Source organism: Panthera uncia, assembly GCF_023721935.1.
Source record: "Panthera uncia isolate 11264 chromosome E2 unlocalized genomic scaffold, Puncia_PCG_1.0 HiC_scaffold_20, whole genome shotgun sequence".
In the NCBI taxonomy this organism is placed as follows: domain Eukaryota; kingdom Metazoa; phylum Chordata; class Mammalia; order Carnivora; family Felidae; genus Panthera; species Panthera uncia.
In genome coordinates this window covers 8,035,747-8,062,312 of record NW_026057589.1, presented here as the reverse complement: position 1 = coordinate 8,062,312, position 26,566 = coordinate 8,035,747, and the positions used below count along the sequence as shown (strand labels likewise).

Sequence of the window (26,566 nt, the reverse complement as noted above, 5' to 3'; positions counted from 1 at the left end):
TCCCTCAAGTCACCAATGGTTTTTTGGGTAAAGATTTTTTTTTTTATGGCTTCAAAGGTTTGTTTTTTGCCTTACTGATACAGTATAAAAGGGGAAAGAATTCAGAAACTATTTCCTAAAGTAGATGAATGATACAAATGTTAGTGTGATGCTGTACACTTCAGTTTTATACAGCAAACAGTTCCAACTGTCAGCTTATGGGTGAGCTAGCAAGAAACATTACATGAATTAATTTTAAGATGTAAGCATATTTACATACTTGCTTATTTAGTTTTGAAAATCTAGTGTTCTTTACCCCATGGCAGTCAAGACTGGGGCTTAATGCAAGATGTTTCAGCATGCTTCGCCATTTGCTTTTATGCATATGACAATAAATGCAGTTTTGAAAAAGAAAAATAACCTCATTCTCCCTCAGGACTTCTGCACTTGTTGCATTGGGATCACTCTGCAGCCCCCATTTTGGGGGACTTAACTGAGCTCTGTATTTAGGTCTCAGCCCAGACATGACCATTGATTGACTCTGAAGCAGGCCCTACCTGGCTCCTATCAGAATATAATCACCAGAAGAGCAAGCCCCTCACCTGCCCATTACTGGGGCTATTGCCTTCTTTGGTTACTAGTTACCACCAGCACAGTCCCAGGCACACAGCAGGTGCTTAACATATATTTAATGAATGAGTGATACACCCCCCGCGCCCCCCCACCGCCTTCTCTAACCCTTCCCCCTTCCAGGATATGGTCCTAGTGCCAGTCAGACCTGGAGGAGAGAAAGAACTGAGAGGTCCACAGGGCTGGATGTGAATTCTGGAAAAGATTGGGAAAGAAGGATAATATTCCTGTGGAGAACACTCTGGGCAAAGGCCAGATGTGGGAATAAGCCCAGAGACTGGGGAGTCAGGTCAGGTGTGGTATCTTTCTCAGGAGAGAATCCAGCCAACAGCCTTTACCTTTTCTCTTTTACTGGGCCCTTTGCATTCCCTCTTGCTCACCCAAGTTCCAAGCTCCCCTATCTGGACCAGGTGTGTGCCTGGGCTTAGGGCAACCCAACCAAGACCAGGGCTTCTGAGCCGAGCCCATTTGAAGGCCAACTGATTCTCCTTTAAAGCTCATGGCTCATGAGGCTCCTATTCTTCTGCTCCTAGTGTCTCTCTGGGGTCATGAGAGGCCAGACTCGGGGGTTCTGAACAGGGGCCCAGAACAGGGTGTCTAACCTGGCTTAGGCATCAAAGAATGTTGCCTGGAGGAAGAATTATTAGAGATGGGTTTTGAAGGATAAGTAAGAATTTGCCAGGAAAACAATAGGTGTAGGTAGGTGGGTGGTCCAGACAGGGAGCTTAGTATGTGCAGCAGCCTGAACACCTGAACAATCACACTGTGTCTGGGGTACGTGGTGGGTGGGAGTGGAAGAGAGGTTGAGGGTTCTGAAAACCAAGCTTAACAACTTGGTGTATGTCCAGGAAGCCCGGAGCCACAAAGATGCTCAAGCTGGAGGGAGGCAGGATCAAGGGTCTTCCCTTTTCACTTCTCTCCTGGAGCATTGCCCTAGGTGGAGCTCTCCAGTGGAAGATCCTCCTTCCAGCCTCAACACCTTGTTCAGGGGGACAGAGTCAGTGCGCCCTCTGGTGGGTACTCAACAGCTATATGGCAAAGGCACGTAGCTGGGAACCTGTATGGAGGGGCAATGCACTGGCTACCCTGGAGGCCCAGGAGATAAGAAAGGGTAGTAGCGATTGACCCAATTGCCGGCCAAGGGGCTGCAGAGGGTGGGGATGGCCCTGAGCTTGGGAGTGTGGATCGCCTCTGTGGATACCACAAGGCACCCCAATGTAGAATCCTTCCTAGAGGGGTGCCTGGCTGGCTCAGTCAGTAGAGCATGTGATTCTTGATCTGAGGTTGTGAGTTGCAGCCCCACTTTGAGTGTAGAGATTACTTAAAAATACAATCTTTAAAAAAAGGAATCGTCTCCTGCAGTGGGATATTTTCTGGCTTGGGGGAGAGAGAGAGAGAGAGGAGGGTGCTTTTACACCACTCCTAGACGCCCTGTAGGCCCACAAGGATGGTCACACTCCTGGCCCCATGTAAGGATCTCCACTCTGTATCTGTCCCAACTTTCACGTCCCAAAGGCTGGAGTGCCACTGGCCTTTGTAGCAGGCCTCAAAGAGCCAAGGTAAGGATGGGATTCCACAAGCTTGTGGTCTAGCTCACAGGACCAAGTTCCTTGCCCCCAAGTACCTGGATTACAGTTTGGGAAATGCAATAGGCTGGACCGTTGGAGCCTTACCCTTTTCACCCACCTGATTTCCAGTTCATTCACTAACAATTCATGAACTCTAGTAGCTGGGTTGGGATGGGAGACATTCCCAGTGAAATACAGAAATCTCAAACTACAGTGGGGGCCCCTGCTACAGAGGGAGGGGACTTGAGAGGAGAAAGTCTGGAGGAAGAGCAGGGGTTAACTAGGGCAAGGGCTGGGTTGGTAGGAGAGGAAATAGCACACACAGGAAAAACCCCTTATCCCCAGGTAAGGTTACTAGTTCTGAAATAGCCAAAGGCTAAAGGTGCAAAGCACTTAAGACAACTATTTATTCATTCATTGTCTTGAGCAAGTACTATGTGCCAGGTGCACTGATAGGCACTGGGGATGAGCCTGTCCTTTAGGATCTGATGTTTGGGTGGGGGTGATGTAGGGAGACAATCAATAAACGTTCTATTGTGTTAGAAGTTACTTTAGTGTTGGGGGAAAGGAGTGAAGGTTGTTTACTATTAGTGGTATGATCTGGGAGGACCCATCTGAAGATAAGTAAAGGAGCTCAGCAACGCAGGGGCTCTAACGTTATTTTAAAGAATTTAGTTTTTCAAGAAGAGTCCAAGCACTATAAACTGTCATGCAGGAGGGCGTGGGCGGATGGGCGAGCAGGAGCTTAGGGGAGCCGCCCCACGCTGCCAGGAGGGATAGAGCTGCCACACTGGACAAGTTACTTTTTTTTTTTTTTTTTAATGTTTGTTTATTTTTGAGAGAGAGAGAACAGGGGGAGGGGCAGAGAGACAGGGAGACACAGAATCTGAAGCAGGCTCCAGGCTCTGAGCTGTCAGCACAGAACTCAACATGGGGCTCGAACCCACGAACCGTGAGATCATGACCTGAGCCCAAGTCGGAAGCTTAACCGACTAAGCCACCCAGGTGCCCCAAGGACAAGTTATTTCAAGAGGGTGGCTTCTCTGAGGAGCTGGCGACTTCGAGACCCACGCAGAAGGAAAAATACGGAAAGGCCTAGCGGGAAGGTTGAACGGATGGGGGCGCCAGGAAGGGTCAGACCGAGATCAAGTAAGCACCCAGATGGCAGGGTGGTGACTCCGGGAGACAGGAGCCCGACAAGGAACAATGTACGTCAAGGGAGTTTAGGAGTGCCGCTGGGGTGAAGAGTTTACTGCAAAGGCTTGGATAGAGGAAGCCCCAACTCCGCCTGGCGCAGGCGCGCTCCAGGAAGGGTACGGGAGGAGCCTTACTTCGTTGTTGGGCCCTGCCCGGAGAACAAATATTTGACATTCCAGGCTTATCTAAAAGGGTGCAGGACCCGAAGAGCGACGTTTCCCCCCTCCCCCAGGGCCTGATTGGCCTGGGGCTTCCGCCAGTCGGGACCAGCGGGCAGGCGCCCGAGTGGGCGGTCCCCAAAGGGGCGGATACCTGCCCAAACCATGGGGAAGCGCTAATCGCCCGTAGCCCGTAGAGGCTGGAATACCTGTCTACTTCCCACTCCCTCCATACCGCCGAGTCCTGGCGCGAGTCACTTCCGTACTGGACACCTCAGTCTCTTTATCTGTTAAGTAGGGACGCGTTGAAGTGTGGGTTCAGTGGTCAAGGTGTCGGAAGCGCCCCCTCCACCCTGGGCTCTTTCTCCGCCGTCCGAAGGTCCACGCAGAGCCCAGCTCTTACGAAAACGCGAGGCGCGGCTCTCGCCTCAGTTTTGGCACGGGCTTGACAACCCCACGTCCCTTCTTCCCGCCGGACTCTTCAGTTTCTCAGTCATATAAATGGGAGAACTTAGGGTAGTCCGGAGCGGTCTGGAAACGCGCCGTAAAGGAGCCTCACTAAGCACAATCGGGCGAAAGGGTGTTGGGAGCCCTCCACGCGCGACGGTCCTTATTGGTTTGCTTGTCTCGGATGGAGAAGAGACTGAGGATCTGCAGCCCTCACGCCCCCATTACACGGCCAGTGCGCTCACATCTCCAGGCAACAGGCCCGTCGTCAAGCTGGGAGGGCGACGAAAACAGGCTGGAGTCTCCACCTGGGGTAGAGGTGAGGCTCGAGGCCCAGATCATCCGGCTTAGCCCCGTCTCCCAGGGGCGCTCTCTGGAGTTGGAACGGGGCGCTTTCTGCTTACCAAGTACCGAGGCCTGCACACCTCCTACTGGGTTTTGGCATCGAAGGCACTTCCTGGAGCCAGGCTAAGGCCAGGTCTTAACACCTGTGTGGACGAGCCCTGACCTGTGACTTCTGGTCTCTCGACCCCGTGGCTCTTAGGACCTCTGTTGATCCCTGACCCTCCCCCCAATCCCATTGGCTTATGGTGACTCCCCCCCCGGTGATATCCAATAACTCACCGCCCTCTTTGACCTTTGGTGACTTCTATCATCCCCAGACCGGCCGTCGTGACCCCCACAGCCCCTAGACTGCCTTCTGGTGATTTTCACAAATCCCGTGTGACCCTTAGGGACTGCAGAAAGCCCCTGGCTTTGCATTTTTCTTGGCGTAGGCCTCATGGTGGGGAGGAACTTGGAAGAAGATGAGATCGCCCCAGTAGTTAGGCAGGGCACGCTGGTGGAGCGGGAGTCCGGGCCATGAGCGCGAATCCCGGCCCGGCGTCAGAGCGCGCTTGCCCTGCGTTAGGCTCTAGCAGCCTTCTCCCTCGGTTCCCCAAGACGCCCTCGGTCACGTGGCCGGCAGGGAGAACAGGTAACTCGCCCAGAGAGGGCGGGGGCCAGTAGCCGCCCCGCCCCTCGGGGCGCCGCGGGCGGGTCTCAGCAGCGCCCACTGCGCCAGCCGGGCTGCAGGTGCCGCCCCCGACACACGGTGTCCCGCCCAAACTGATTCGTGTCTGCCGTCGGCCGGTGCGTGCGTGCACCTCGTCGGTCCGCGTGTGTCTGGACGAGCTCCCCCTTCCTCTGCGGCCATGACTCCGCCGCCTTCCCAGCCACCGCCCCCGGGCTCGAACCCCGCCTCAGACTCCGCCACCGACCCCCGCCCAGGACCTGGACCCCTAGTCGTACTGTTCGGAGCCACGGCCGGTGCGATGGGGCCGGACCTGGGCTCCGACGAGACCGACTTAATCCTCCTAGTCTGGCAAGTGGTGGAGCCGAGGAGCCGTCAGGTACGATGAAAAGGGGGCAGCAGGGTGTCCAGGTTGTTTCAGGATCTGAGGCGAACAGTGGATGATCGGTTACCCCCGCCGCTCGTAGGTGGGGACGTTGCACAAGTCATTGGTTCGCGCTGAGGCGGCCGCACTGAGTCCGCAGTGCCGCGAGGCGAGCGGCCTGAGCGCCGACAGCTTGGCGCGGGCCGAACCGCTGGACAAGGTGCTGCAGCAGGTGAGTGCTGGGGCCCGGGTGAGTGGAGACATGGCCGGGCCGCGGGACATTTCTTGGCGGGAGAGGAGGCAGGCGGCAGGGCCTGGCATGCTGCGACCAACTGGCCTGGGCGGTAGGACGAGTTCCTGTTGTTTAAAAATTTCAGAGATTCCCGCGTGTGCCGGCCATTCCTGGGGGCACCTTACTTTTCAGCCTTTCCAGGGATCCACTCCTACTGAGCCGCGGGATGGAGGCTACGAGACCCCTGCTAGGGTCCCGGCCGGCGTGACTGTGAGGCTGAGACGCCTCTGGGGACCTGCCTCGCCAAGTCTCCCAGAAAAGCAGTCGGAAGCCAAAAGGGCCGAGGGACCTGGTCTTGGCCGTAGGTCACGGTCCCTGCCGCCTGCGTCCTCGGCCCACCCACCCTCCTAGGAGACGCAGGAGCGGGGGCGAAGGGCGGGGTCTGCCTCAGAGGCAGACGCCGCCAGGTGTAAGCTGCTCGTCTAGGCCTGTCCCGGCCGGCTGGCCAGGCGTGGGCGCTGTCCAGACCCCGCCTGGAGGCTACCTGACTCCTGAGTGCAAAGGCCCGGGGTGCCTCCCAGCCCTGGCTGGAGTGGGAGGCGGTTCCCATTGCTGTTTTCTTTTCACTACTGTACTTACCCTGTGCCTGTTAAGTGTAATGAGTTTAAGTGCTTTACACGCACAAATACTTCAATTTCTCAACAACTCCTCCGGTGGTTCTTGATTTAGGTACAAAGATGTTGAACCTGAGCCTGCTCCTGAAGGGCTCCCAGGCTAGCCCCTACTTGGGGAGTGTGCTGAAGGAGAACTGGGTTGGTTTGCTCTGGGCCCCCGCTTAGTGCTTATACCTGTTCTCCAGAGGTAGTAAGGCTGCTGGAGACTGGGCGAGGAGTGCTCCCCACCCCCCCCATGAGTAAACAAGCCCGTGCCAGCCGGTCGATAGGGTGTGGGTCAAAGCTCATGCTGCCCCTGGCGTCCAGGTATGGGGCTCTGTCCTTGGATTTTCTCTGCTTCTTGGTTGGTCAGACTTAAGAGGTGGGGCTGCCATTGACCGTGAGCCAGCTGGGCCTCAGGCAGGATTGGGCCTCCCCCACCTGTCTGAGGGTGGTGCCTGGTCAGGGACAGGTTTAACCTGCTTTGCTCCGCCCCTTCCCACCTGCTTATCCCACTCCACCAGGTGTTTGCTCTGGCACCACTCCAGACTCTTGGAGTGTGTGTGATGGGGGCTTGGGTGATATGTGACTACCCCCATTTGGCCTGGAAGAAGTGACCGTGGACTGGGGGAGAAAAGGGACACAGAGCCAGACCCAACAGGTGTGGCCAACTCCTCCCCAGGCAGGGTAGGGCTGAACATCTAGCTGAACCAGCTTTGCAGCCTGTGCCCTCCCTCCTCCTGCCCACCCAGCTGTGAGTCTGTCTGTCTCTCTCCCCACTCCCTATCCCCAGTTCTCACAGCTGGTGAGCGGGGATGTGGCTCTGCTGGGCGGGGGCCCCTACATGCTATGCACTGATGGGCAGCAGCTGCTGCGACAGGTCCTGCACCCTGAGGCCTCCAGGAAGGTATGCCACTGAGGGCACAACAGGGGGTAGGGTTCCCAGGACCCCCATCATGGGGGTGGGCAGGGCAGCTCAGTTCCCTCCATTCATGCCCACTCCCATGTGCCCCTAGAACCTGGTGCTCCCCGACACCTTCTTCTCCTTCTACGACCTCCGCAGAGAATTCCATGTGCAGCACCCAAGTGCCTGCCCTGCCAGGGAGCTCACCGTGGCCACCATGGCACAGGGTATCTGTGACCCCAGCAGGGTTAGGGTGGAGGGGAAGCTGCAGGCGGTTTTTGAGTATGTGCGTCCTAGAGGGTTATGTGAACACATGCAAGTTTACATTATCTGCTGAGTGCTTGAGGGCACATGCCTCTGTGTCTGTGCTGGGGTGCACTGGAAATATGGACATATGTTTGCATATGTCTGGGATGGGGACTTGTAAGGGCATATATTACCTGGATCCAAACAAATGTTTGCCGGGACTCTGCATTTGTCCATGTAGGGGACTTGGACCTAGGTGGGACCAAGATTGGTGCTCATGCTGGGATTTCCTCACTGTTACTTCCCTGTTCATAGACCTGGGGCTGGAGACAGATGCCACAGAGGATGACTTTGGGGTCTGGGAAGTGAAGACAATGGTAGCTGTCATCCTACACCTGCTCGAAGGGCCCAGTGGTAAGGTTCCCCTGCCACCTGTCACCTGCTCTCAGGACTGGGTGAATGTCTACCTCTTAACTTTCTCAAAGTCCCCCTCCCCACTTGTTACTTTCTTTGAGACCACAGGTAGATGCTCCTTTGTCACCTCATCCCCCTCAACTGTCCTCTTTTTGCAGAGCTTGGTGGGGAGACCCCCTCCACCAGACCCTGCTGACCCCCATGCCATCTCCTCTCAGGTCAATTGTTTTCGAAGGCAGAGGTGGTAAAGCAGAAATATGAGACAGGTCCTTGGTGAGTGTGGGGGCAGGGGTGGGGGTGACAATAGCTGGACAGCTCTGATTCTGTGCCCTGCCCCCACAGCAGCAAGGCCGATGTGGTGGACAGTGAGACTGTAGTTCGGGCCCGTGGGCTGCCCTGGCAGTCATCAGACCAGGACGTGGCTCGATTCTTCAAGGGACTCAACATTGCCAGGTGGGTACAGCAGGCAGGATGGGTGGCTCAGGAGGGCAGGCCCGCCCAGGAAGCACTAACCCAGCACTGGCTCCGCAGGGGTGGTGTAGCACTCTGCCTCAACGCCCAGGGCCGCAGAAATGGCGAGGCCCTCATCCGGTTTGTGGACAGCGAGCAGCGGGACCTAGCGCTGCAGAGACACAAGCACCACATGGGTGTCCGCTATATTGAGGTGGGGCTTTGGGCTGGGAGTGAAGAAAGACAGAGCTGAGGCCAGCCAGGCTGGAGACCCATGGGCTGCCCCCACTGTACCCACAGGTATATAAAGCAACAGGAGAAGAGTTTGTCAAGATTGCAGGGGGTGAGTGTGCTCCCAACAGCACCTAGTTCCCTTGGTTCTTGATCCATGTCCCACTTGCCCACCACCCCCTGCCTTTCTGCTCCCCTGTGCCAGGTGTAGGTGGGTATTTGGAAGGGCACAAATGAAGTCAGTAGGTGACTCCCATGCCTCCCACCAAGGCACATCACTAGAGGTGGCTCGTTTCCTGTCACGGGAAGACCAAGTGATTCTGCGGCTACGGGGACTGCCCTTCTCAGCTGGGCCGGCAGATGTGCTAGGCTTTCTGGGGCCAGAGTGCCCGGTGACTGGGGGTGCTGATGGGCTGCTCTTTGTGCGCCACCCTGACGGCCGGCCCACTGGTGATGCCTTTGCCCTCTTTGCCTGTGAGGAGCTGGCACAGGCTGCGCTGCGCAGGCACAAGGGCATACTGGGTAAGCGATACATTGAACTCTTCCGGAGCACTGCGGCCGAGGTGCAGCAGGTGAGCACCCAGGGCTTTCCCTACCCTCTGTGTGATTCTCCAGGGTGCCCCTTCCGTCCCCTGTGCACCGGCCCTACTCGGCATGACCAGCCTGTTGCTGCCTTCCTTACCAGGTCCTCAACCGCTATGCATCCAGCCCACTCCTTCCTACACTCACTGCTCCACTGCTGCCCATCCCCTTTCCACTGGCAGCTGGGACTGGGAGAGATTGTGTACGCCTTCGAGGCCTGCCCTACACAGCCACCATTGAAGACATCCTTAGCTTTCTGGGGGAGGCAGCTGCTGACATCCGGCCCCACGGTGTGCACATGGTGCTCAATCAGCAGGTGAGGCTGGTGCCAGTGGGGACACACGTAACTAGGAAGGGGTGTGTGGTTGGGAGTAAGGCATTCTTACATACTTCAGATTGCTTACAAGACCACCATGTGTACAGGGCCGGCCGTCAGGTGATGCTTTCATCCAGATGACATCAGCAGAGCGGGCTTTAGCTGCTGCTCAGCGTTGCCATAAGAAAGTGATGAAGGAACGCTACGTGGAAGTGGTCCCCTGCTCCACAGAGGAGATGAGCCGTGTGCTGATGGGAGGCACCTTGGGCCGTAGTGGCTTGTCCCCTCCACCCTGCAAGCTGCCCTGTGAGTGTCTCAGGGGCTGGGGAAAGGAGGCATGTGGGGGCCAAGCTGTTGTAACTCTCACTTTCTACAGTGGGGACTCCTTTCTGACTGCCTCATCCAGGGCAGTGCTGGGCTCCCTGCAGATGCAATCTCTACTTCTGCCTCCAGGCCTCTCACCACCCACCTACGCCACCTTCCAGGCCACCCCAACACTCATTCCCACTGAGACGGCAGCTCTATATCCCTCTTCAGCACTGCTCCCGGCTGCTAGGGTGCCTGCTGCCCCCACCCCTGTTGCCTACTACCCAGGGCCAGCCACTCAACTCTACATGAACTACACAGCTTACTACCCCAGGTATCTGCTGCTAAGAAAACTCCAGTCTTGTCCCCATCCTGGTTTGGGGGAGGGTCATGATCCCCTTCCTGCACCAGATAATCCAAGGTCTGTTAGAGCTCACACTTACACTAAGATGGACACGGGAGTGACAGATGTGGCCTGGCTGATGCCATCTACAAATCAGAATGGAGATGACTCTGTAGAGGCAGAGGTTTTAGGCAGGAAGAACTGAACTAAACAAGGCACAGGCAAAGGAAGAGGGAGGCAGGTCTTGGTCTAGGCCATAAACGGGACTGCTTTCCTAAATTCCTTCCTCTCCCATCCTAGCCCCCCAGTTTCCCCCACCACTGTGGGCTACCTCACCACACCCCCTGCTGCCCTGGCCTCTGCTTCCACCTCAGTGTTGTCCCAGCCAGGAGCCCTGGTCCGTATGCAGGGTGTCCCATATACCACTGGTATGAAGGATCTGCTCAGCATCTTCCAGGCCTATCAGGTGAGGTGTGGCTGGAGGGCTTGGGAACCTGATTGAGGCTGGAGCTTCCTCCCCTAAATCTCTTTCCCTTCTGCAGTTAGCCCCTGATGACTACACCAGTTTGATGCCTGTTGGTGACCCACCTCGCACTGTGCTACAGGCCCCCAAAGAGTGGGTGTGTTTGTAGGTGAGGGAGCCAGGAGGTAAGAGCTGGCTGATGTCTAACATGACTCTCTTGCATCCAGAAAACCAGCACCCTCAACCAGGTGGCTTCTTTCTGGCTTGTCAAAGCTCTCAGAAAGCACCTAGAGGAGCTCAAGCCCTAGCTGCACCTCCCACTTATTGCCCTGCCTGTTCACCCCAAAGATGATGGCTGGACCCTGCATGCAGGACTGGGGGTGGAATTGTGTTACCTTGCTCCCAACAGCCTGATCTGGGCCTCCTGAGTAGCATCGAGAGTCTTTGGTCAGCTTTGGCCATGGCCCATACCCTCAGATTCTGTGGGGCTGATGTCCACAGCAGGCTTGTTTTCTTTTTAAAAATGTAAGCCCTGGTGCCTTCAACGTATGACTCCTGGGAACTTCTGAGTAAAGATCCCAATGTTCTACCTTCCCCTATCCCTCCTAGTAGGGGGCAGGGAGGCAGAGAGTGCTGGCCCCAGCTCCCACGATACTTGGACCTCAATGGCCACGTTGTGCCAGGTGGTCCCATCTAAGGGACTTCCAGCTTGGCACAAGCTTTGTGGCAAAATCACAAGCTGTTTTGATGACTATACTGCAATATCCCCAGAGGACACTAGGGGGCAGGAGGCCCTCACACAAGAACTCAGGCTCAAATTTTAAAGGGGACTTTCTGCCTACTTTTCATGCACACCTTGGGCAGGCCAGTTGTCCTGAATTCAGCAGACACCGTGGAATGTCCTTTGCACCCATTAGAGGGTACAGAACTGAAGCTTCGGAAGGAATTTGGAACTCTACTCACTCCTCCGTAAAATAAACAAAGGTTCTAACCAAGTGGACTTTTTAAAAGCCAAAGTCTCCTTAGCTTTGGACCCCAGAGTGAGGGGCTCCACACCTGCCCCAGGCAGAGGAAAACTCAGGCAGATTTCAAGGACACCGTTGACCGATCACCATTTATTATTTCAGCACTGTAACTGAGGAACCTGAATTGCTGGCTCTTCTCTGTTATTTGTGTAAGGAGCACTATATTCCTACAAAAGGTTTTAAAATACAAAATATGTAAGAAAACAATCCCAAGTGCTGTAAACACAACTGAGATCCAGTTCCTTAACTGAACATTGCCCATTTTATAAAATATAAGGTTTCAACTTTAGCTCACCTGAGCTTTAAAGATGACCATCTATTCAGAGTATTAAAAACAGGGCTTCATAGGCAGACCCAACAGAGCTCTAGTGATAGTGGTTAGCCCTGGGCAGGGTAGGTTGCCCTTCAGACAGCAACACCACATGTGCACCTGAAGACAAGGCCTCTGTTCCCTTTCAAGCTGTTTTCAGCCATGTTTCTGTGTGTATCTCTAGTAAGCAGAAGACTGCTTAACCCATGGCTCAATTCAAGATCTAGCACAGGCTGGAAGGGGTAGGAGTGAGTGCTAGGACATGCCCAGTTGCTACGTTGCTACTGAAGTCAACTTGCATAGTTCAGTGGATGTGTGCTTTAACACCACTTATGTTGCACAAAGGATTAAAGTCTTTACCTCCAAAGCCAAAAAATATTGACTCGTAAGCCAAAGATTTTACAAAATGATACAAGACTGCTCATATAGTATATAAAGCTCTTTTAAAATTTAACTTTTATTTTAAATAGGAAAGCATTTCTAGTGCTACAGGCATCAAGGTATTTAAAAGGCATCAAAATTTGGTGCATAGCAACTCTGGATCATAGAGGCTTTTATTCTTGAGGGCAGCAGAGCAACCCCCAAAGGGTCTTGTAAGGGGAACTCTTACAAGAACCTCCTGTGAGGCAGCTACCCCAGGGGCAAGAGGGAGGAGGCAAGTCTGACCAGCTGTCTGAAACTTCGAGTCAGGGGCCGCCTCCCACAACCCCTCCAAACCAAAGGAAGCTGTGGGCTTCCAACTACAGGCCCTGAAGCAAATCTCACTATCCACACTCTGACATAAAACTTACTTTAAAAAGAAAATCTAAAAACACCCAACTCCAGGAGGGACCAGAGTGATTTGCTGAAGGACAGACATTTTTTTCTCTAACTAGTTTTAGGGAAAAAATATAAATCATCATGGTTTAAAGAAAAAGAAAAAAAAAAACAACAACCCATACTTCATCCTGTAGGAGGTCAACAGCTCCTACCCGGCTGACTAGAGGTGGTGGGCAACGAACTGGCTCCCTCTGCCTAGGCCCCACTTGGCTTCAATAGAGAGTCCTGGCATCCAGAACTCCTAATCCCCAAGAGTAACAACATCAAGCCCTTTGACCAGCTCAGCACACTGTCACACATAATAGGCACTCAAAAAATTTGCTTCCTGAATAAATGAAATTACATGATTTTGTTTGAAAACATACTGCAAGCTTCAGGGGCTTTGAAATGGGCCCGGCCTTAGAACAGGTACCTAATCCCATTAAAGGGAGGGATAAAAGGGGGTTTGGAAAAAGCACCCAACTCGGGCACCTCCTTTGGTAGACAGCAGGCTGGAGTTTCTTGCTGGCCCCGGCCTTGGGCACCAGCCTCACCAGCAGCAGCACCAGGGTATCTTTGGTGTGGAGGGTCAGGTCTATGATGCTACTGCATGTTTGGGTTTGCCCCAAAGCCTTTGGGGGAAAAGGCTGGTTTTAGGCCACGTAGACGGGACACGGTAGGCCAGAATCATTTTAGACTGTAAACAGAATGAGGGATAAGCTTTCCATGCCACTGTGAATCTTAAAAGCTTCCCATCTGGAGTCCTGCATTTTCTCTACTGTTCTAAAGCATAGCTCATTTATGCTTAGTTTATGACACAGCATGGCCTCTAGAAATTAGTTAGAACCAGCAAATTTGCCTAAACCATCATGAGACTGTGGCTTCAAAGGTTACAGAGCAGCCAAATGAGGATACTCCCATGTGGAAAAGGTCTGGGACCAGAGGGCACAAAAGGGAAAAGCAGTCCACAGCCTACTTGTTTGCAGGATGGTAAGATATTAACAGTACGAAGCTAAAACAACCCACCTTTCAAAGTCACCTTACGTGTAGCTACCTTATCCAAGGCCCTGAGGCAAAAAAGCAATTTCAACATGGAGTCGGTATGGAGAGATTGCAGAAAGATCACCTAGAAAGTTACAAAAGGCTATGCTCTGGAATGTCATTTAATATTCCAACACTTCAATGATTGGAATGGTCTCCTCTTACTTTAACAGTTTACTTTTATAAAGAGGTATGAGCTACATTTGGCTTTATTTCCTATAAATCTATGAAAGGCTTTAGGACATGCTGTTTCTGAGGCATAGGTATGGGCTTGGGAGAATTTTTTTTTTTTTTTTCTATTATGTTTGCCTCTGGAAGGTTTTATCAAAAGTTCCTACTTTAAAAATAATCATCAAAGCTAAAGAGTCCTTCAAATGACCATAAAGGAGTACAAATCACCAATCATAGCTAAGCAACCAGGTCACTTGCAAAAGCAGCACCTCTGAAATGCGAGAGCCTGCTGCATTCACACTCAAAAGCACCCATCATATAAAAGTATCCTATTTAAATATAAAAAGCAAAGCTCATTTCCCCAAAGCTCAGTCTATGCTGCTCTTGTTCTTTCACAATCTACCCAAGGCCTGAGGTGGAGGAATGCTGATTTCCCCACATATAGTGATCCCAACTCCTGGCGCCAGTCCTGAAGGCCACAGAGTTGGAAACCCAGGGTCCAAGGAGAGAAACATGCTGAGAAGTACATGGTGGTAGACACATGGCTGCAGGGAGCACTGTCAGAGCCCATCGGATCTTCCCAAATCCAGGGAATCGGGACCAGGGAGGGGAGCCTGCCTGCTCGCCCCTGTTCCTTGGGAAACAGAAATCTGGGACATGTCTCTCCCAATTATCTCGTTCACTGAAAAACAAGAAAAGGGAGAGTGATTAGTGACCTCTGTGTGACTGACCATATGATGCTTAATGGCGAGTTCCACTTCAAAGACATTTTTTCCCTCTCCATGGTTTTCTATAAAGGTAAATGCAGTGCTTTAAAGCCTGCTCTTGGATGGAATGAAGACCTCCTTCCAGAAGCTGTTCCAAACACCTCTTTCCCTTTCAGTTCAGTTTGGGTTGGGAAGGCAGATGGCTCAGAGAATAGGAAACATTTTTACCCTCCCTCTAAAAGCTTATGCTCTAGAGCAAAGGATAGGATATATCTGAAATGTGTTAACATTCACCTAACTTTTCCTTAATTTACATCTCTACAGGAGGGTTTTCCCTTTCTGATTCCTGCAGTGTACCCTGTATGAAAAGTGAATGAAAATAAATACTTTGGTGAGAATAAGAGATTTGGGAGTTATTTTGTTATGCTAATAAACCATTCTTTACTATATGGGCCTTTTTTATTGTTTCTCATCCTTTCAGAAAAGACCTTGTTTTTTCTTTTTTTTAACATGGACCACTTTGTGAATTTGCATCTCATCCTTGCGCAGGGGCCATGCTAATCTTCTCCATATCGTTCCAATTTTGGTATATGCACTGCTGAAGTGAGCACCTTGCTTTTTGTTGGTTTCTGTGACAAGCCAAGCATTCCTAGAAGCATAGTGCTCTGTGAGGTCTAATACAAAAAACTCCAATCTTAAGAAACGAGTATGGAAAGAAAACCCCAAAGTCCCCCTCAGTAAGAACCTTCAGTTCTCTCATCATGAGAATTCTTTGCTTTAAATGAAAATTCTTTGCTTTGTCAACTGAAGATTATACTCCTAAGCCTATATTCAAAAGAACTGAAAACATACGTCCACATAAAAACTTACGCCTGGGTGGTTCAGCTGGTTGAGCATCTGACTCTTGATTTCAGCTCAGGTTATCATCTCATAGTTGTGGGATCAAGCCCCACATCAGGCTCCACACTGAGCTGAGTGTGGAACCTGCTTGGGATTCTCACTTTCCCTCCCCATCTCCCTCACTTGTATGCCTGCACTCTCTCTCAAGATACACATTAAAAACAAAAAAACTTTGTACCTGAATACAAATTCATAGCAGCATTTTCATAATAGCCCCGAAGTAGAAACAACCCAAATACCTACCAGGTGATGAATGGATAAGCAAATTATGGGCTATCCATAGAGGGAAATATTATTCAGCTTTAAAAAGAAATGAAGGGGTGCCTGGGTGGCTCAGTCGGGTGGGCGTCCGACTTTAGCTCAGGTCACGATCTCGTGGTCCGTGGGTTCGAGCCCCGCATCGGGCTCTGGGCTGATGGCTCAGAGCCTGGAGCCTGCTTCCAATTCTGTGTCTCCCTCTCTCTCTGCCCCTCCCCCGTTCATGCTCTGTCTCTCTCTGTCTCAAAAATAAATAAACGTTAAAAAAATAAAAATAAAAAAAATAAAAAGAAATGAAATTCTAATACATGCTACAGCATAGGTGAACTTTGAAAGAATTATGCTAAGTGAAAGAAATCAGACACAAAAGATCATATATTGTCTGATTCCATTTGTATAAAACAGCCAGGACTGACTAACCACACAGACAGAAAATAGGTGGTTGACAGAGGAGTTATGGTGAGGAAGAAAGGGGGATGACTGCTAACAGGTATGGGATTTCTTTTTGGAGTAATAAAAATTTTCTAAAATGAGGTAGTGGTGATATTGCAGAACTCTGTGAATATACTAAAACCACTGAATGGTATATTCTCAAGGGTGAATTTTATAGCAATAAATTATATCTCAATTCAGCTGTTATAAACAAAAATAGGCCAAGACAAAAAAAGTTCTATACTTAGAATGTGATGTGATCATACAGTCAAGGAGACACTAATAGTCACTTAAAAAAACTTCAAGTATTAACAGCTTTTTTTTTTCTTTTAAAGAGAGAGAATTGAGAGAGACAGCATGAGCAGGAGCCCAATGCAAGGTTTGATCCCATGACCCCGGGACAGTGACCTCAGCCCAAATTAAGAGTGCAATGCTCAACCTCTGAGCCACCCAGGCGCCCCTTTCAAGTATTAACATCCAATCTTTTTACAGTTCAGGTAATTTAAAAAAAAATTTTCAAATTCATATACTCATGGCTATCAGAAGGGAACATTCACTTCATATTTATTGAGCATCTATGAGAGTTTGCAACTGAAATTTTATATCTTATTTCAATCTTCACAACATTTTAAGATAACTATTACCCCACTTTACAGATCAGTTAACTGAGGCTTTGACAGTTCACCTAATTTGCTCAGTAAATAGTGGGATCAATTTCCAAACACCTATCACTTCTTGGAGGCCAAGAGTAGAGAAACTGGTTGGGCAGGGGCGGGGCGGGGGGGGGGGGTGTGTGGAATCATTTAGACAAAGAAGATGCAAAAGATCCAGACACACATGTGTTGATGCCAGGGGAGGGAGAATGAGTGTGTTAACAGAGAGGAGAGGGAGTCAGGAAAGAGAGAATATAAAGGGGACATAAATAGACAAGGCAGCCGTTGGCACCTGTTATTCCAAGCCACATAACGAGCAAGGAACAGTGTTTTCAGTGTGGATTCCATGTTTAAGTCAATGGGCTAGTCTCATGCTGAGAGGGAGCCCAAGGATGGCCCATGATCTCCATGCATAACCTCTAACATAATACATCACATTAGATTATCAGTAGGGGTCATCATTATCTGTCTCTCCAATAGCCTATGAGCTCCTGAAGGGCAAGAACCTTATTAATGAGGAAACATCAATTTCAGATGACTGAATAAATGGATCCTAATTCAATACAATTACTTGGAGACTATTGGGAACTAGTATACTGAAAGTTCACTAGGTGATAGGATAGGAAGGGGACCAGAGAATGTTATTAAAACTAACACATGACATCTGATTTTGATTTTGACAGTCTCTATGTGTCTATTTTAGACAGGTCTCCCAGCTGTGGCAACAAGCCAAATATAGAAGCAAGTACCAGCTGTCAGTCATCTTTTCCCAACACTTATCCCTTCCAAGGATGGTGACTTCAGAGATGTTCCAAGCTGCCATGTAACATTGTTAAATTATCTCACTGTTCAAGTTTTAAAACTACAAGGTGATTACAAATGGTGCTTTATCATCATCAAAAACCAGGACGCCTGGGTAGCTCTGTCAGTTGAACATCCAACTTTGGTTCAGGTCACAATCTCAGTCCATAGGTTTGAGCCCTGCGTCAGGCCCTGTGCTGACAGCTCAGATCCTGGAGCCTGCTTCGAATTCTGTCTTCCTTTCTCTGTCCCTCTCCTGCTTGTATGCACACTCTCTCTCTCTCTCAAAAATAAACATTAAAAAAAATAAAAAGACAACCCCCCCAATACAATGTATTGTTTTCCTGTGTCTTTATGAGAAAGTCAGTGCTTACATTTTGAGGATGAGGGTATATATCCAGCATTATCCACCCACTTACCAAGTACACTTTGATGATAAACACATCATTTTTTAAGGTAGCCAGGTAATGCTGTTTATAGCAAAAGCCTGATCAAAGCTATGTTATTTCTGCTCCCCTTTATCAAAGTTCTGTTGTTCTTTTGCCTGTTGTGCCTAATCTCACACAGCTGAAGCAATCTGGAAGGTTCCTTGACTGGGATTTAAGACTATAATAAAGCTAAGAAGATTTTGCACAAAAAAGCACTCAAGCTGACTATACTCAAACATACTTTAACACATAATATTAATACATAATAATTAGTAGATTTAAGTTCCAGTAGGGCAGGGACATTATCTATCTTGTTCTCCACCAAACCCTTAGAGCTTGGTACATTCTGAGTGCTGAGTAAAATTAACTTGCCAAGTTAATCTTTTAATATAATTTGGGGACTTGGAAAAACAACAACAAGAATTATGCTCAAATAATTGCTACAGGTGAATAGTGAATATGAATTTTAGGACAAGGAGTCAGAACTACAACAAAGCAGTCCTTTTGCCATCCTTTAGCAATGACTCGAGCGCAGTGCAGTATACAGAGTCCACTGCTCTTCTTCGCTTTTCACTTCTCCCTAAGGCTGGGAGCTTTGGGCTCAGGCGTCTACCTCTAGATTCCTGAAATATCTTTCCATTGTGATCAAAATTTGAGTGTCAACTTAAGCAAGTTAAAATTATTACTGGTAAACAAACTTATGGTGTAATTTACATGTAAATTATCAGCAACAGTTACAAAACAATATTTAAGTTACTTTTTAAAAACTTTTTTTAATATTTATTTTTGAGAGAGAGACAGAATGTGAGTGGGGGAGGGGCAAAGAGAGAGGGAGACACAGAATCCGAAGCAGGCTCCAGGCTCCGAGCTGTCAGCACAGAGCGTGCTGCGGGGCTTCCTGAGTATAGATGACATGTTGCATTAGTTTCAAGCGAACAACTTAAGTGATTTGACATTAAGTTATTTCTCAAAAATACTAAGGCTTACAACTTCATTTTCCACTTTCTTTTAATATATATATGCATGAATTTATTCATTTATTTAAACCCTAGTCTAGAAAGTATGTGAGATGGCTTTTTTTTCCCACCAATTTAAGAGCAGAAAGAGTTGTATACCCCTACTATACAATTTTATCATTTCTCTCCTTTAAAGAGTAAAGTGAATTAAAAACATAGAACAAGAGTCAACAACCCTCAACACCCATGTGAACAGGTTATATGGGTCACAGCATTTGGCCCACTTGTGACAGGTGCCATCAACTCCCACTAACCCAACACCTGGATTGTCTGTGCCACCACAACAGAAGCAGTCAGAACCATCAGCAATATTTGCTGTAAGAACAATTTTTTTTATACAAAAATTGCTATCCAAATTACCAGTCCATTGGAATGCTATTTCTCCACAAAAGAATATGGTGTCTGAGTAACAAAAGGCCTCTTATTTAGAGCTTAAGGTTTCAGAGCTAGAGCTGACAAGCATGGTATGGTATGAAATCTCACCATCCGGGGGAGAGGGGCAGGGTAACCCAAGACACTGCTTCTGGAGTAGGTAGATACACAGTCATATATGCAAAAGCCCAAAGGGCCTTTCTAACAAGCAACTGAACATCTTGGAGCATTTCTGTAAAGTATTTCTGGGTATAATTAGACTCCATTTATGTGTTATTTCATCTTGAAACTGCAATGAACATTCATCCAAGTTTGGCAAATTCACCTTTTCTTCCCTTCCCTGTACCCCAAGTTAAAGGTATTGTCTGGTGAACCATTTTATGGAGACATTATTGTTTTAAGCTTATTTATTTATGTATTTAGAGAGAGACAGACAGACAGACAGACAGACTGGGGAGCTGGATCTGCACTGCCAGTGTGTAGCCCAATGCAGGCTTGAACTCATACACCATGAGACCACGACCTGAGCCGAAATCAAGAGTTGGGATGTTTTAACAACTGAGCCACCCAGGCACCCCTCGAGAAGTTTTTTGGGTTTTTTTTTAGTTTTTAATTTTTTTTTTTTTTTATGTTTTATTTATTTTTGAGAGAGAGAGGGATAGTGCATGAGCAGGGGAGGGGCAGGGGGAGTGAGACACAGAATCCAAAAAAGGCTCCAGGCTCTGAGCTGTCAGCACAGAGCCTGACACGGGGCTTGAACCCACAAACTTTGAGATCATGACCTGAACCAAAGTCAAACACCTAATGGACTGAGCCACCCAGGTGCCCCTGGAGAAGTTATTTTTTACAAAATGAAGATTGCAATCATTTTCTGAATTTTACTTGAAATGAAAAAATGAGAAATTTGGAAATAAATAGAAATGATTTTAAATGGATGAGAAACATAGAATAATAAACCATAAAGTAATACTAGAACAGTTTTGCTAAGATAGACTTAGGTTTTTGATGAGTTGTAAGAATACCATCTAAACTAAATACATTAAATAACTGAATTCACTGATTTATGGCATGACCTGAAGAATTAATCTGTATTTATAAAAGTTTGATTAACATACCTTCTTAAGCTAAAGACAAAAGAAAAAAAGAAAAAAAAGTTCCTGAAAATTTAGAAGGTGTCTATAGTAGACTGCTAACTGTCCTAATTTATTCTTAAGTAATTGAATTTAACTTGTCACATGGCCACTTAGCTACAAACTACATTCACAGCTTCCCTTTCATAGGTAGGTATGGCCATATAATTTGTTCTTTTCCAATGAAATGTGAATAAAAGTGTATCTTACTCACTGCAGACTCAATAACCTCTTCCCTTCCTTTCCCCCTACCTCTAGCTTCAAAGTGGTGACTCTACTCTGACAATACCTAAGGAAATAGAGGAACAATGAAATAAAGGAATCCTTATCTCTGGATTAACCTGGGGTGTAAGAGAAACTTCCAATGTGGTAAAGCCACTGTATTTGGAATCTCCATTATAGTAACCTAGCTTATACTGTTAACAAAAATAAAACTCACCACCATAAAGTAACACAGAAAGAATAATTAAGTATTTTAAGAACCAAAATAACCAGTTTGAGCTTTATCACACCAAGTTTTTAACTAAGTCATTTTAAAATTCACCCTGAATACTAGACAATTTCCAACCACAGGACAACCTGAATATATATATATATATATATATATATATATATATATATATATATACATACAGATCAAAAGAGACCTTTTACTTTTAACACTAGCTTTAAAAAAAAGTTTATATATTTGTTTTTGAGAGAGAAAGAGACAACATGAACAGGGGAGGGGTAGAGAGAGAGGGAGAGAATCCCAAGCAGGTTCTGCACTGCCAGTGCAGAGCCTGACTTGGGGGTCAACCTCATGGACTGTGAGATCATGACCTGAGCTGAAATCAAGAGTTGGACACAGCCACCCAGGCGCCCTTTCACACTAGCTTTTAATACTAGTACAGGAAAATTATGACACTTGTTTTCAATGAACCTGACTAGGGGGGTATCAGTCTTGTTACTGAGAGTCCTTTCTTTTTTAAGAAATTTCTTATGTGTGTGATGCTATACTCAGTGTCATACAGACCTTTCCTCTAAAAAAGGTTGTAACTCAAAACATTATTCAAAGAAAAACAATATATCTCCAGCTGAGTAAACACTACACAGGTACCTAAAAGTGTATTCAAGTATCAGCATGTATCCTTTTGTATCAGCAAAAAGTGAAATGTGAAAAAATAAAACCCCCAAATCAAAAACCACTTCTTTTTTGTGTTAAGACGTTGGATTCAGAAGAATTTTAAGATTATAAGAAGATTCCTTCCTTATACCTATTTTTTGTCACATTGTACATTTTCTGTGAATAGTCTTGTCCACTTTAAAAAAAATTTTTTTAATGTTTATTTATTTTTGAAGGAGACAGAGCATGAGTGGGGGAGGGGCAGAGAGAGAGGGAGATACAGAACCTGAAGCAGGCTCCAGGGTCCAGGCTGTCAGTACAGAGCCTGATGCGGGGCTTGAACTCATGGACCGGACGGTGAGTGAGATCATGATGTGGGCTGAAGCCGGACACTCAACTGACTGAGCCACCCAGGCGCCCCCTGTCCATTTCTAAATACATACTGTTGACACCCAAATTTCTGACCTCCAGGGGCCTAACCTGAGCTCCAAAGCCATAAATCTACATGGCGCATTCACCATCTGAGCTACAGATGCTATATGCTTCCCTCTTGAAGACATGCTCCAAGAATTTTTCTTCACTCTTCCAGCTCTTCAACTGATCTACCTATCTTCCCTTCTGGATCTTTCTCAACATTGACAAGTATGTATGTCTATCTTAAACAAGCAAGCAAACAAATAAAAACCCTAGACTCCATGTAACCCTCTATATCTATTTTTTCTTTCATTGCTTAACTTTTTTTTTTTTTTTTTTTGGAGGACTTGGCAAAGACAGCTTTTTTGTTTGTTTAGAGAGGGAACAAGTGAGTGAGGAGCGGGGGAGGGGGGAGGGAGGAGAGGGAGAGAGAGAGACAGAGAGAGAGAGAGAGAGAGAGAGAGAGAATATCCCACGAGGGACAGAGAAAAAGACTGGGAGAGAGATGCAGGACTCACCCAAAGCAGGCCCCAACTGAAGCACGCCCTGTGTTCACCTGATGCAGGACTTGAACTCGCAAACTCTGAGACCATGACCTGAGCTGAAGTCAGATGCTTAACCAACTGAACCACCCCCAGGTGCTATGATTGCTTAATATCTTAAAGGAGTTATCTACACTGCCTGCTGTTTCTATGTTCTTACTTCCTGTTCACCCCTTAGTCATACATTGATCCCCTCATTCCACAGAAATGCTTCTTACCAAGATCACTAGGACCAACTTACTTATTGCTTCATGCAAGGGAAGAGCTATGGGGTAAACTCTAAAAGAGAGCAAACTTTAATCTTTGGTTCAGCTGAGATATAACTAGGGTGAATTACTTAATCTTCCAGCTATAAAACAGACAAGTCATGGGGTTGTAATGTACAGCATAGGAAATATAGTCAGTAATATTGTAGTAACTTTTTATGGTGAGAGGTGGCAACTAGCCTTATCACAAGCATCATTTTGTAATGTATAAAAATAGCAAATCACTGTGATAGACACCTGAAATGTAACAGAATATTATATGTCAACTATACTTCAATTAAAAAAAAAAACCTTCAGGTTATAACTCTCCTTAGACAGATGCAGGAATTTAGTTGCTATTTCTACTCCTCTCATGACTAGAGACAAGAGTGATGTGAGACCAGGGTAGGCTCAGTTTCTGGGAGAAGCCAATGTTTTGGTGCCTTGTCTAATCAGGAGGCTTAGTATCTCATATATAAAGATCTGGGTAGTTCCCTTCCAAATCTAAATTCATTAAATTTAAATTCAAATGGCATGTTGAGAATTACAACTTATATATTTATAATTTCTATCACATATGTTCTCAGTGGCTTTCAGAGTCTTTATTCTATTTCTCAATTAGAAAAAATTTTCACGAAGCACCTGGGTGGCTCAGTCGGTTAAGCGTCCGACTTCAGCTCAGGTCATGATCTCACAGTCCATGAGTTCAAGCCCCGTGTTGGGCTCTATGCTGACCGCTCAGAGCCTGGAGCCTGTTTCCGATTCTGTGTCTCCCTCTCTCTCTGCCCCTCCCCTGCTCATGCTCTGACTCTCTGTGTCTCAAAAATAAATAAAAACATTTAAAAAACAATTTTTTTTCATGGGTGCCTGGGTGGCTCAGTCGGTTGGGTGTCCGACTTCAGCTCAGGTCATGATCTCACAGTTGGTAGGTTTGAGCCCCATGCCGGGCTCTGTGCTGACAGGTCGGAGCTTGGAGCCTGCTTTGGATTCTGTGCCTCCCTCTCTCTCTGCCCCTCCTCTGCTCACTCTGTCTCCCAAAAATAAATAAAAATGTTGAAAAAAAATTTTAAAAATCTTTTTCATAATGTTTATTTTTGAGAGAAAGAGAGTGAGCACGAGCAGGTAGAGAGAGAGGAAGACACAGAATCTGAAGCAGACTCCAGGCTCTGAGCAGTCAGCACAGAGCCCAACTCAGGGTTCAAACTCATGAGCCGTGAGATCATGACCTGAGTCGAAGTTAGATACTTAAACAAACTGAGCCACCCAGGCACCCTTCAGAAGCTTTCAGAGTCTTCAAAGAAAGGAGCTGCATGATAGTGAGGGAGAGTTGTGTTCCTGGTGGGTTGCTGAGGTAGAGTGGCTTGAGGCCCAGCCCCCTCCCTCATGCAGACTTCACTTATATGGATTCTTTCCAAATGGAGTCCCAGAAGAATTATTAGGAATGCACACATGGGTCTACAGGGGAGGCTCAAGGGTAAAGGATCCAGGTTTCCTCTGGCACATGGATAAAATGTCCTGCTTTATTTTCATTCCAAACTGTCTCACGTCAAAACTTAAGAGTACTTGATTGACCAGAGATGAGCAGACTTATACACTTGACTGACAACCAAGTTTACTCAGCACCCAAGCCATAGAATTTTTTTAAAGTTTATTTACTTATTTTGAAAGAGAAAGAGAGGTGGAGAAAGAGGGAGAAAGAGAGAATCCCAAGCAGGCTCTGCACTGTCAGCACAGAGCCTGATGTTGGCTTCGATTTCATGAACTGTGAGATTATGACCTGAACTGAAATCAAGAGTCAGATGCTTAACCAACTGAGGCACCTAGGCACCCCCAAGCCATAGAATTCTTACAGATGGGCTTCTCTGCTTTGATTTAATAAATTCAGTTAAACACTTGCTTTCTACTCAAACCAGATTAAATTCATAAGTACTAGTGTACAAGCCTGAATATGGTTCGATTTATAAAGTAGTTTTGGGGTGCCTGGGTGGGTCAGTTGAGCCTCCAACTTCGGCTCGGGTCATTATCTCATGGTTCATGGGTTCAGGCCTTGCATCAGGCTCATTGCTGTCAGCATGGACCTTGCTTTGGATCCTCAGTACCCTTCTCTCTCTGCCCTTCCCTAGCTCACGTTCTCTCTCTCAAAAATAAATTAAATAAACAAATAAAAAGCAGAGTCTTGGGGCCCTGGGTGGCTCAGTCAGTTAAGCATCTGACTCTTGATTTTGGCTCAGGTCATGATCTCACAGTTCCTGGGATCGGGCTCTGCCCTGACAGCGTAGAGCCTGCTTGGGATTCTCTCTCCCTCTCAGCCCCTCCCCCACTTACACAAGTTCTCACTCTTTCTCTTAAAATAAATAAATAAACGTTAAAAAAAATTTTTTTTAATAAAAAGCAGAGTCTTGCAGTCAAAGTGTAGCTCCAAAGATAATGAGTGGACCTACCAAGATGCCCATGTATACCCCATCCTCTGTAGCACATGCAAATCCAGCCACTGCATGCAAATACCAGACTTGGGTATAAAAACAATGACACATTTCAATCAACACTCACCCTCTAGATTCTCCAGAAAGGAGCTGGACATGAGAGCTCACTGTGGTTAGGCCATTTCTCTGCTGAACCTGATGGCTGGTGTTCCAAGTCAGACATAAACTGGTCTGTGTCAAAGAAGACAACATCACTACTGAATGGAACAAACCAGAAAGTAACTTAATCTACTACATGCCCAGCCTGTTTTTTCTATAATAGAGGAATTTAATCATCCTTTGTCTGTCAATCACTACATAAAATGGCTCACCAAATTACATTAGATAATATGAATATTAGAGTCTAGAGAATTTAGGTAATGGCTGATTGATTTCCTAAAATTAAAAGGGCAATAATTTTAAACGTCATGATGATGGTTTCAGCAATTTTATTTTATTTTTATTTATTTATTTTTTTAGCAAACTCTACCTCCAACATGGGGCTCGAAATCATGACCCCAAGATGAAGAGTCACATACTCTACTGAATGAGTAAGCCAGGTGCCCCATTTTCTGCAATTTTATATGACATATTTAGTTTTAAACAAAATAGTTTATATTATATTGGATATTAGTAGTTCCCAAATACTTGCCCAAGGCTACATCAAAATTATCACTTAATAAAAACAGAAACTCCTGGGTTCCACTTTAGGCCACGGAATCAAAATGTGTAAGGGCAGAAGCCCTGAAAACTTCACGCACAGGTAAATTTAGGGGTCATGGAGGAATATTTTTTAAACTAAAGTGCACATTTATTTGCAAGATTATGAAGTCAATTCAGCAAGTTGAGATCAGTATCTTTTTAAAAAGAAATAGAACAAAACAGAACATAGTAGGCTGCATCTTCTTTAATAAGAGTTAAGAACTGGCCTTTGAGGGGCACCTGGGTGGTTCAGTTGGTTAAGCATCAAACTTTGGCTCAGGTCATGATCTCATGGCTTGTGGGTTTGAGCCCCACGCTGGGCTCTGCGCTAACAGCCTGGAGCCTGCTTCAGATTCTGTCTCCCTCCCTCTGTCTCTCCCCTGCTTGTGCTCTGTCCCTCTCTCTCTCTCTCTCTCTCTCTCTCTCAAAAATAAATAAACATTAAAAAGAATTTAAAAAAATAACTGGCCTTTGAGACTTTCATGTTAGTTGTATATATATTTTTGTTTGTTATATACTAGGTCATGCTATAAAACTTACTTTTTTAATGTTTATTTTT

The 26,566-nt window shown here is 47.2% G+C and overlaps 2 protein-coding genes, 1 long non-coding RNA gene and 1 other non-coding gene across 6 annotated transcripts in view; 1 reads left to right on the top strand and 3 right to left on the bottom strand.

Moving 5' to 3' along the window:
- Positions 1-3,257: 3,257 nt before the first annotated feature.
- LOC125916523 (uncharacterized) lies at positions 3,258-4,777 on the bottom strand. Its single transcript, XR_007455950.1, has 2 exons — positions 4,604-4,777; positions 3,258-4,467 (listed from the first exon to the last, which is right to left on the bottom strand). It is a non-coding gene; the product is annotated as an uncharacterized LOC125916523 (long non-coding RNA).
- A 318-nt stretch (positions 4,778-5,095) lies between these two features.
- Positions 5,096-12,694, top strand: ESRP2 (epithelial splicing regulatory protein 2). 3 transcript variants are annotated; one of them, XM_049622762.1, is made up of 16 exons: positions 5,096-5,370; positions 5,459-5,587; positions 7,034-7,147; positions 7,257-7,371; positions 7,706-7,804; positions 8,023-8,077; positions 8,150-8,257; positions 8,336-8,468; positions 8,555-8,597; positions 8,756-9,057; positions 9,171-9,383; positions 9,491-9,689; positions 9,837-10,023; positions 10,333-10,498; positions 10,575-10,680; positions 11,360-12,694. In XM_049622762.1, the coding sequence occupies exons 1-15, from the start codon at positions 5,173-5,175 to the stop codon at positions 10,662-10,664; spliced, it is 2,151 nt and encodes a 716-aa protein (XP_049478719.1). In that variant the 5' UTR covers positions 5,096-5,172; the 3' UTR covers positions 10,665-10,680; positions 11,360-12,694. The 3 variants fall into 3 exon arrangements, with proteins under 3 accessions (XP_049478719.1, XP_049478718.1, XP_049478720.1); XM_049622761.1 differs by having other exon boundaries at positions 8,147-8,257; XM_049622763.1 differs by lacking the exon at positions 7,034-7,147 and having other exon boundaries at positions 8,147-8,257.
- A 2,357-nt stretch (positions 12,695-15,051) lies between these two features.
- Positions 15,052-15,158, bottom strand: LOC125916674 (U6 spliceosomal RNA). The gene has a single exon (XR_007456001.1). It is a non-coding gene; the product is annotated as a U6 spliceosomal RNA (small nuclear RNA).
- Positions 15,159-22,212: 7,054 nt separating this feature from the next.
- The window catches only part of NFATC3 (nuclear factor of activated T cells 3), a 128,627-nt gene continuing 124,273 nt past the window's right edge, over positions 22,213-26,566 (bottom strand). The window contains exon 10 of the mRNA XM_049622976.1: positions 22,213-25,497. Coding sequence (XP_049478933.1) covers positions 25,397-25,497 — 101 coding nt within the window. The 3' untranslated portion in view covers positions 22,213-25,396. The remainder of the gene's footprint in view (positions 25,498-26,566) is intronic.

Excerpts from the sequence above, each read along its gene's own strand:
- ESRP2 (XM_049622761.1), top strand. The coding sequence starts at position 5,173 with ATGACTCCGCCGCCTTCCCAGCCACCGCCCCCGGGCTCGAACCCCGCC. Across the intron at positions 9,058-9,170 it reads CTGCGGCCGAGGTGCAGCAG|GTCCTCAACCGCTATGCATC; the intron begins GTGAGCACCCAG and ends CTTCCTTACCAG. Across the intron at positions 10,499-10,574 it reads GCATCTTCCAGGCCTATCAG|TTAGCCCCTGATGACTACAC; the intron begins GTGAGGTGTGGC and ends TCCCTTCTGCAG.